This window comes from Agelaius tricolor, unplaced genomic scaffold (genome assembly GCF_023055355.1).
Source record: "Agelaius tricolor isolate 1412-34295 unplaced genomic scaffold, bAgeTri1.0.p SCAF_9, whole genome shotgun sequence".
NCBI lineage: Eukaryota > Metazoa > Chordata > Aves > Passeriformes > Icteridae > Agelaius > Agelaius tricolor.
Genome location: NW_027269269.1, coordinates 21,800,375 through 21,811,013, shown reverse-complemented (window position 1 = coordinate 21,811,013; position 10,639 = coordinate 21,800,375). Strand labels below are relative to the sequence as shown.

General features: G+C 46.6%; 1 protein-coding gene across 1 annotated transcript; it reads right to left on the bottom strand.

Annotated features, from left to right (window-relative positions):
* Positions 1–1,380: 1,380 nt before the first annotated feature.
* Positions 1,381–10,222, bottom strand: LPAR5 (lysophosphatidic acid receptor 5). Its single transcript, XM_071433882.1, has 2 exons — positions 9,910–10,222; positions 1,381–3,931 (listed from the first exon to the last, which is right to left on the bottom strand). Exon 2 carries the CDS (start codon positions 3,632–3,634, stop codon positions 2,504–2,506), a length of 1,131 nt encoding a protein of 376 aa, XP_071289983.1. The 5' UTR covers positions 3,635–3,931; positions 9,910–10,222; the 3' UTR covers positions 1,381–2,503.
* Positions 10,223–10,639: the final 417 nt, after the last annotated feature.

Sequence of the window (10,639 nt, the reverse complement as noted above, 5' to 3'; positions counted from 1 at the left end):
TCTTCCCTCTGATGACTTTGGGGACAGTTTCCAGAAAGCTCTGCTGGAGTCTCTGCCAGGCCTGACCCCCTGCCCCAGGAGGTGCTTTTAGGCTGGTGCACTTGCCCTTGGCTCCTGTCTGAGGAGTCTGGCCTGTGCCTGACCATGCAATCCGTGGATCTAGACCTGTGGATAGGCTTCCTGGCCTGACCCAAGACCTGCCCTGTCATGATGGACTTGTCAGGCAATCTCTGGACTGTGGCTCACCTTGGTTCCTGCCTCCAGACCCGATCCTGATGCTGACTTGACTTCTTACTTTGACCTTGGACCTGCCTCATGACCACAAGCTTGTGTGATGATCTGGATTCTCAGCTGAACCCGGCTATCTGCTTACACCTGACTTTGCCCCCTTGCTCAGATGCTTTCCCTTGCTGGCTAAGCCTCTTCCTCTGCCTGCCATGTTACATGCCTGGATCTCAGCTCTTATATTCCTTTAGGGTGCTGCCAGCCCTCTCTGCCCCCAGTAACCTGCTGTGAGCAAGCAGTCTTGGTAGAGACCTCCAGAGGTCCCTTCCCACTCAAATCTTTCTGTGAACTTACAGCAGCACTCTTACCAAGTTAAAAGAAAAGAAAAAGTAACTTCTCTGGGCAGGGAAGAAAATATAACTGTGAAGGCATTGTGTTGATGCTTAGGTGCATGGTGCATTAGACTAGGGAAAGGAGAAAGGACCAGAGGGACAGGGACAAGGAAAAGGGTCTAGAAAGGATGAAGGTGGTAGAAGGTTTGAAAATGGACAGCAGTGCATCTGCTGTAATATCACTCCATTATCCCATAAATCCCAGGACAAAAGGGTAGCAGAAGAGATGCACACAGCTCTGTTTCCTCTGCAGCTACATTGTGTCACTGTGTCACATTCATGGCAGTCCTGAGTCTTTAAAATAGGAATATCTACTGCCCTACAAGCCCTCTTCCACCTCTCTCCCTGCATCTCTTGGGCACCATTAAATGTTCTTCATCTGCAAATGGATTTCAAGGCTGCTCTGCTGGTGATGCATGGGCTGAGCAAGGGGACAGAGCTGGCTCACACAGGGTGAATATCTCACAGGCAGGCAGTGACACAAGGGTGTTTCTGTGGAGAAGCTCATCATCTCCTACAGTCTTCTTGAAGAACTGCTTCTGCAGTCATCTCTCATAAAAGAGAGAGTCTTCAAGGGAGACTGCAAAAATGGATTTAAAACATGGTATCTCCTAACACCAACCCATGATGTATTACAATACATTTATTCCCACAGCAGTCATGAGGTAGGAACTTGAAACCAGATTTATTGCTTATTGAGAAGTCTAAAAACTATAAACCCTAGCACTCTGGACTACATTTCTTGTCACTTTCCCTGACCTTTCCTTTAACATTAAGAAAAGCAAAACCAAACTGCTGCAATGGATCCACTCCAGAATAGCCTGAGACCTGCTGGAAGCCACAGAGAGGCTGTTTTGCAGTGCAATTGGAAAGGCAACCCTTGGCCATCAGCAGGAGTGAAAAACTGGGGCTTCTGGCACTGCCTGTGTACAGCTGGACCTCACTTCTGGGGAGGTTTATAGGGCTTTCACATACAGTGCAGCCTGAAAAAGCATGTACAAACAGTGCAAGCAAATACATCTCACTGCAGCCTCATTCTGTGACATCATTCCTTTTCAACAGTGAAAATCACTCAACCATCCTATATAGGGGCCAACAACAAAAGAGTGCAAAGCACTAAAACCAGCATGAGCTTCTGACATGATGACAATATTGTATCCTCTCTTTTTTTCTGGGGCCATTGGGAAAGTAGTTTTTTAAAGTATGCTAGTGTTTCCCAAGCCATTTTGCTTTAGGTAAATGTATAGCCATTGTGCCACATGTGTGTGTGTACAGCTGCAGATTTGACATACCTCCTGAAGATTGTTTTGCTAAGGTCTGTGGTTTTCTGTATAATTAGGAACCTATTTTCTGCAAGATTACTGAAAACTCAGCTATTCTCCTTGACCTCAACAAAGCTTGCTAAATGCTTCAGTTCTTTTGGAAAATTAAGATACTCATCTAGGTGTCCTGTGCTGGACCTATGACTCAGATTGAAACATCTGGTCAAAGGTTTTTCTCAGCCACTGCTAGTAAATTCACTTTGCCAGCAGAGAGTACTGTATCTGTGTTCTCTTGCTCCCCAGAACTGCCTCGGGCTACAGTCCAGCCAGGAGCTACTCAGTCAGGATGGACTTGCTATAGGAATTCATGCTGGCCAGACCCAGACACACTAAGTTTGTTTCAAATCCTTGTTCCCCAATGTGTTTCCTGTACCAAAAGAGTCAGGTATGACCATGTCAGGAAGGCACCTCTGTTTATTCAAAACAACCTTTCATCCTTCAGCTTTGCATCATCACGTTCACCCACAGACAGTCTGCTGTGCTCCCTCAAGCAGTTTGCTGTATCCCACAGGCTTGCTGTCATTGTTGCATGTGTGACTCTGCAATGGTATGGCTTTCCTGGGCTTAAATTTCTGAGTCCTCAATAGGGCCATTCAGGAACACTGCAGTAGGAAGTGACGGTGAGGATTCATGGGGACGGATAAAGTTTTCAGATGGGAACAGTTTTACTTTAGACACAGCGTGGTCTCGGGGTGACTTACTCTCCACAATCTGATGCTTAAGCGTTCCCATCTCTGAGTCCCAGGCTTGTCCCCGCCGCAATTTCTTGAAGGTGTTGCGGAAACCCTCGGTGCTGAAGTAGTAGATCAGGGGGTCCAGCATGCAGTTCATGCTGGCAAACATCATCGTTATAATTAATGCTTGGCGCACCGAGGCCTGGGTTTGTGCCTCAACCTTCATCACCCGGGCCTTTATCATCCCATAAACCGCCAGGGTGGTGTTGTAGGGCACGAAGCAGATGATGAAGATGACCAGATTGACCAAGAGGAGACGCACGGTCTTCCGCTGTCGCAGGGTCTTTGTCTGGCTGGGCTGGCAGAGCTCCTGAAAGATGCGAATTGAGCAGTACAGCACAGAGCTGAGAGGCAGGAGAAATCCCAAAATTTCAGCCAGGATTACCAGGGGGAAGAGGTTATTCTGCCACATGTTGTCGCTAAAGCTTTCAAAGCACAGATAAATGGTCTGGTTTTTTACTTTACAGTGGTTTTGCTTGTGGACCATGGCTGTGGGGATGGAGCCCATGAAGATCACAACCCAGACGATGAAGCAGAGGAGCTTGGCCACCTTGGGGCGACGCAGATGCCGCCAGCGAAGCGGGTGAACGATGGCAACGTAACGATCCAGGTTGACGCACATGAGGAAGAGGCAGCTGCCGTACATGTTGATCTGGAAGACTGAGCCAGAGACCTGGCACAGGAAGCTACCAAAGGGCCAGTGGTGGTTGGTATAGTAGTAGAGTCGCATGGGCAGAGAAAGTGTGAAGCTGAGGTCACTTATGGCCAGGTTCAACATGTAGATCATCACTACAGACTTCAGGCGCAGGTATCGGACAAATATCCACAGGGCTACCACATTGAGTATCAAACCTGTGATGAATATCAGGGTGTAGCCAGGCATGAGGAGGTGGTGGTTGAAGGTGTAATCCTTGCATGTCTGAGATGTATTGGATGTATTGGACGCTGACATGCCCAGCATGAGTCAGGCAATGCTCTTGCTGAGATGGCTGAGCCTGGTGATGGGCTAAGGAGGCACAAAGAAGAGCACTGAGGGAAGTCGTTCCCCTCTGAAGAGCCACAGGCAGGTCATTCCTGTCATCTGCTGCTGGGAGGTAGATGGACAATCTTGGCTGGCACTGCTTTGGATTGCTGGTTTGTGGTCATCTGGCACAGATGGTAATGTGGAGTCTGCTTCTGCCCCCAGTTCAGCAATTCTTTCCAGTGGTTATGAGGTGACAAGGTGATGGAGGATCATTGCAAGCTGTCAATACAATTCCTGGTCAGAGTGAAAGACCAAAACAAAAGAGTTTAAATTAGAAGAGGAAATCTCTTGAAATGTTAAAATCCCACCATGGTGGCTTCTGCAGCAAAAACTCACAAAGAAACCAAAAGACGAGGGAAAATGGACACTAGAAAAGTGAGTAATTACATGGCAGAAGAAGCCAGAGCACAGATAAAGTGGTTGTTGTACAGAATCATTTATCACTCAGCCCCAGAGAATGCACTTTGCTTTGATCTGCTGAGAGCACATGAATACAAGAAAGGGACACCACAAGCACACAGGGAAAGTAGTTGAGGCAGCTCCAGAGAAAGAGAAAGAAGAAGAGAGCAGTGTTTTGAAGGAAAAATGCCGACTGGAAGGAACTTAAAATAAAAATGGGACAGTACTGTTTTATATCAGAGAAAAAGGACTTTGTACATCCACTTCAGATAAAAAAAAATTACAGTTAGACCTGACTCCACCCAAGCTCCTTTTCTTACGTAAAACAACACGCACAGACCTCAGTTCCAGTGACTTTGAGTTCTTTATGGTTCTTACATTCATACAGTTCCTTTGGTGTCCTTACTTGCATGGGACCAGTGCTGCTTATTTGGATTGTATGTCCTCATTCTGCTGCTTGAATGTCCCAGAAACGCAGAGCAGCACGGCCATGGAGGGGAGCACAATAAAAAAGGAAGTGCCATGGGATTCATGTGGAGAAATTAATGGGATTCATGTGGACAAACATGACTTCAAAGCAGTGTGAGGCTAGTGACCACTCTCGGTACTGACTAGCAGCATTGTCCAAACACTGATCAGCTGGGGTGAGCCCAGTAGAAGGCCACCAAAGTGGTCTGGGGGGCTGGAGCACTTGTGCCAGGAGGAGTTGCTGAGGGAACTGGTCTTGTTCAGCTGGACAAGAGAAGGCTCCAGGTGATATAACAGCAGCACTGGGGTTTGCATGGCAAGGTTTTGGCAGCTGGGAGGGCTATAGGTGTGGTTCTGTGAGAGTGCGCCAGGAATTTCCTCTGTGCCTGATATAGCTAGTGCCAGGAGGGACCTGCCACTGGCCAAGGCTGAGCCCATCAGTGATGGTGGTAGCACCTCTGGGATAATTAAAGGGAAAAAGTTATTGTAAGATAGCAATTGCAGGCAGGGAAGGGAAGTGAGAATATGTGATAGAAACAGCCCTGCTGCAGACACCAAGCTCAGTGAAGAAGGAGGGGATGAGGTGCTCCAGGCACTGGAGCAAAGATTCCCCTGTTGCCCCTGGAGAGGACCATGGTGAGCCCATGTTGGAGCACTCTGTTCCTGAAGGACTGCACTCTGTGGAAGGGACTCCCACTGGAGCAGGGATTGATGGGACACAGTTCCCCACAGTTGTTTGCAGGGGTCAAACAGGGACTCTCTCATAAGAGTCCATGTAGATTGTGATTTACTTTAGAAGGAAAGTAGAATTTTCTGTCTAGAGAATATCTTTACATGGGGTTGATATTACACAGCAACTTGATGGGCATGTCAAGCATGTTAGACCTTCTGGATGGCATTGTGTGGCAAAGCACAGATCCAGAGAGAATCTGCTGCAGACAGAAGCGTGTGCTGACCTCACAGAGAGGAAGAGAATCATTCTAGTAACAACAGGTTAGACAATGGAAGTGGAAACCCAATACAAGAGCGTAGACAGCTACCAACTTCCCATCCTTTTGTGTTGTTGTGCAGGTCCATCACCAAAACAGGTTTCTTAGAGAAGCTTCTACTGGTTTATCAAACTATATCTGAGTGGATTCTACTCTTCCTGGTGGATGAATACTTTGCATGAATTCTTGTGCAAGCTTGGAGTATAAGATAAGATGACAAGGCAAGAGTGCAAGAATGTTGTTGGTTTCAAGAGAAATGTTTCATGCTTCAAGAATCTCAAGGAGGAGCATCATCAGTGGTCAAAGGAGGTGATTGTCCTGCTCTGCTTTGCAGTGGTGCAGCCTCACCTTGAGTCCTGTGTGCAGTTTTGGGCACTATAAAAAAGACACTGAGCTGATAGAGAATGTGCAAAGGAGGGCCATGAGGATGGTGAAGGACCTTGAGGGGAAACTGTATGAGGAGTGGCTGAGGTCACTTGGTCTGTTCTGCTTGGAGGAGACTGAGGGGAGACCTTGTTGTGGTCTATAACTACTTTGAGAGGGGAAGAGGAGGGGCAGGCACTGATCTCTTCTCTGTGGTGACCACTGACAGGACCTCAGGAAATGGCCTGAAGTTGTATCAGGGGAGGTTTAGGTTGGACATTAGAAAAGGTTCTTCACCCAGAGGGTGGCTGGGCACTGAAACAGGCTGCCCAGGGCAGTGGTCACAGCACCAAGCCTGACAGAATTCAAGAAGTGTTTGGACAATGCTCTCAGGCACATGGTGTGATTCTTGGGGTGTCCTGTGCAGAGCCAGGAGTTGGACTTGATGATCCTTGATGATCCTGATGGGTCCCTTCCAACTCGGCATATTCTCTGAGTCTATAATTCTAGGAGAATATGTCAGCTTTTGCTAGAGCCAAAACACTGAAATGAATTGCAGACTGAACAGACTGGTCAGACCTTTATCTTGATGGAAACAAAGTTACTGAGATTGTGACTTAGTGAGTGACCATGACCTGCTGTAACACATGTACTCAGACCAGCCAGATGTCAGGTGAAAAGGACTTATCTCTACAGACAATGTGTTTTTTCAAGCTTTCCTGAGGTATTCAATTAGAAGATCTAGAGATTATAATATGTAAGCACAGTCCCTGCTGTGTCAGGCTTTCTAACTCTAATATTCCGTTTCAAATTGTGGATGGTGAAGGGATTATGTTAAGAACAGTACAGTCATGTAGTTACACTGCCTCAAGTTGTCTTCCTGCTTCCTGCACAAATTGTAGCCCAGGAATTTCTTGAGCCATAGGTGACCTAGTTGTCAGTAGTCCTCAGGGAACTTCTATTTCATTGGGGTTTTTTCAGTCCTTTTCTGAGGTGATGTAAAATTGACCATGTACATTATCCAATGCCAGGAGTGCCAAGGAGTTCCACAGCTTACTTGTGCCTCAGGTGAAGAATCACTTCCATGTACCCATCTCTGATTCATCATCTGCTAGATTCAATTCTTAGCTTTAGTGCTGGAACAGACAGGGCAAAATCCATCCCTACCCACCTTCACTTAATGGCTGATAATATTATAAACATCTACCATATTTCGACTCAGCAACTTTTTTTTGTTGTTGTTTTTAGGCTAAAGGGTGCTTGTCTTCATAGTTTTTCCTTGCAGAGAAGCTGTTCTATACTTTTGAACATCCTTGTTGCCCTTCTCAGCACTTTTCTGCTTCTGCTGCAGCCTCTGTGATCCCTGTGCTGGGGTGCTGAAAACACACAGTGCTGATAATGTGGATGCACTGAGCTGCGTAGGTGTAGATCTCATTTGCAAGTGGTAATGGCCAGTTCAGTTTGCTTTTTCCCATCACTTCACTAGATAAAATTTCAGCTGTTAGTGTAAGTCCAGTCACTCACACTTCTCTTAAGCTCTGCAGTTCTTCGCAGCCAAACCTCATCTTTTTAAACTTGAATAATTTTATGTCTCCAACAGATTTGTTATTTTATTATTCATCCCTCATGAATAAGTCAAACACCCCAGCACAGGTGTCTGACAACTCCACTGAGAAAAACAACCATCTACCTTCATTCTCTGTCCCTTCTTTTAGGCATTTTTTATCCAGGTAGGAACATTTTCTTTAATTTTTTTCAAGTGCCATTGGTGAGACTGCCTTTGAAAGCCTTCTGGAAATCCACATGGGCCACTGTTCACATGCTTATTGAGCCCTTTAAGGAAGAACTGTGGGAACAGCATCTCTTTATAAAAGCCATCATGACTTTTCCCCAGTAATTAGATGTGACCGCATGCCAATCGATTTTTTCTTTATTATAGCTTCTACTAATTTGTTCAGTAAAACTATCAAGCTCCCTGGTCTGAAACCCCCCAAAAGCCTTTTCTTAAATTGAGTCTGCCTTTAAGAGCTGTTTTAAGCAAAGGTTTCTATGGCATAATTAGTCAGGTCTTCCACCCTTCAGTTATTCTCAGACCTCTGGGGTAGGAGGCATGTGGTTTTAGACCCTGTTGAGTTCATCTCGCTGCTCCATGGTTGATCCTGCTACTGTTTGGACCAGAGACAGTCCTTTTATGAACTTCCCATAAAGAAAGTTTCTGCTGTGGAAATCTCCCAGGCTTTCATGACATGAATACCAATGAAAGAAACCTCTTCATTTTTTTGCCCACCATCAGGTTTTCTTTCTTCTCTGAGTGGTCTTTCCTTACATACTCTAGCCTTTCAGCCTTCAAGATGCTGAACAGCACAGTTCTGAACTGGCAGCAAAGATTGCTGAGAGCAGAAAATAGATTGGGGTTTTGAGGGGATTTTTTTTCGTGGGTAGATGGAAACATAGAAGAAAGAGTCTGCTATGGTGTTGGTATGGAAGCTAAGCTGGCAGTCTCAGACTTGCCAAAAGAGATACACATGAGAAACAAGATGCACAGTCATTGCGAAGATAAAGTTGGGGGTGTGGAGAGTTTCTCCAGTGAGCTTTGGAGGTCCTGCTTTGACTGTCCCTCTCTAAAAAGGAAAGCTATGGGTAGGTAAAGCAGGCTGGCAGCAGGGAGACCAATTATCCATTCTGGTTAATGTCAGAGAGTCAAAAGGCATGTTCCTTGTGGCTGCCTCTAAAAGAAGCCCAAGTACTCATTGCTCTGCACAAAAGCTGCCAAGAGATCTCAAGCCACCAGCTGTGTAAGGAGGCAGTAGTACCACAGCTGAATAATCCCCTCCTCACAACAAGATGCTCTCTATAAATCCTGAAGAAACTTTCTCTTTGGTCACTGACCTTATGTGTCCCAGGAGGTGGAGGAAGCATTTTTCTTCCTCTTCAATCTGAGCCCCTGAATGCCATCAACTTCCAAGACTGTGACTTCCAAAATCCACAGGATTTTGATTTTTTTCTTTCAGTGGGTGAGAAGCCCTAAATGTACTTTAGGTCCAGAACAGGCAGGCATGCCCTGAGATGGGATGTGTGCCTGGCATCTTGCTGCCTGGTCCTGGGAATCCTCTCTCTCCTGTCTCACTGTCTTACTAGGAGTCACTGCCTCCAAGCACCACAAAATTATGAAGAATCTGAGTATGGGGCTGAGAAAAAAGGTGAGGTGGAAAAAGAGAGCTGGAAAAATAATGATGAGGATGCTGCAGGGTCAGTGTTTCTGTTAGTGGCTTGTCACTAAAACCATGGGGAGTTTTGGGGCTCCTGTGAGAATGCAGAGAGCCAATGTGGCCTTGGGGTGCAGAACTCAAAACACAATCTGTGTGAGCTCGCTTACTTATTCTGAAACCAAAGAGGAAACAACAAAAATGTGTCAAACCTTAGAAGACATACCCGATTTTACTCTAGAAATTGGAGATATATTTTTTAAATAAATCAGGGTGCTTTTTACCTGCTGTAGGTGATATTCAAGCCCCACTTTTCATCTTTTTTTTTTTTTTCTACTCAAGAAATTAGATTTTTGTGATGATTAGGACCTTAAAGACATTCAAGTCTTAGGATAGCTTGTTTTTAAAGAGAGATACATGATACAAAAGCTGAGATCTCTGTATTTAACTCATGAGGTTTGATCACACAGCTATTGCCTCCTCCTTAGAGATGCTACCCCTCCTCATCTCCTGAGGGTCCCATGGAAGAGGGCTCCCATGTGGGGCACCTTGGCAAGTAAGCTCTGCAGGCTGCCCATGCTTTTAGTATCACAGGCTGCCAGGGAAAGCCTCAGTTTGAATAAATACAGAGACGTGCCTTGCACCTCCTGGCCCATGGGGCCACTGACGAGGGGCAGATGTCCCCCAGTGCCCCATGGCCAGGCTGGCAGCACACACAGCGCAGCTCACGGGGACCCGTGCCCGAGGTGCCAGCCCAGCCGGCTCTCCAGATGTTCCCCTGCCTTACCTCACTGCTGGAGAAGAGCCAAGTGTGGATGCTGGCTGGTTGGAGCTTGGTGATTGCTGCCTCTTGTAGAGGTCTCGGTCTGGGCCCCAAACCCGCAAAGCAGCTTGGATCAAAACAGAACCGGGCAAATCTTCATCCAAATCACAGCTGGCCCCTACCGCGCTGTGGCTGATTCTACATCTGGCATGCTGCAGTTTGTCTCTTCTCCTTTCTCACTTCCTGATGCACTTCTGCCTGGCTACAAAGCATGAACTTTGTTATCAAGGGCTGATAAGCTAAACCACATCCTACAACAGCAAATGCAATCATGAAAGAAGCAGTACCCAGGTGCCCTTGCAACTCAGGAGACCTGCCCTGGGTCATAGTGCCAAATATTTGCTTGTCTTGCTAACTCAGCCACCCCCAGGACTGACAGAGGGGAAATAAAACATCCCTCTCCCCAAAATACTGCTAAACAGGAGGTAGAAGTGAAATATGGGAAGTGAGAGCCAAGTTGATTTAATTGCTAGCCTGCACAAAGACTTGGAGTCCTGTCACTCCCATGGGCTAGGGGGCTTTGGGATTGAACTCCTGCCCGGGGGCCAAGCTGTGCACCACTGGCATGTGGCAGGATCCCAGAAAGAACCAGGCTCCGGAGAGGTGTCATTATCTGTGGCAAGCAAAGGCATGTTTGCCACAAACCTCAGTCCCTGGTGTTCAAGGCTACAGGAGGCACAGTGCTATGAAAGTA

What these genes read in the sequence shown, in the direction of transcription:
- LPAR5 (XM_071433882.1), bottom strand. Translation starts at nt 3,634, where the DNA reads ATGCTGGGCATGTCAGCGTCCAATACATCCAATACATCTCAGACATGC.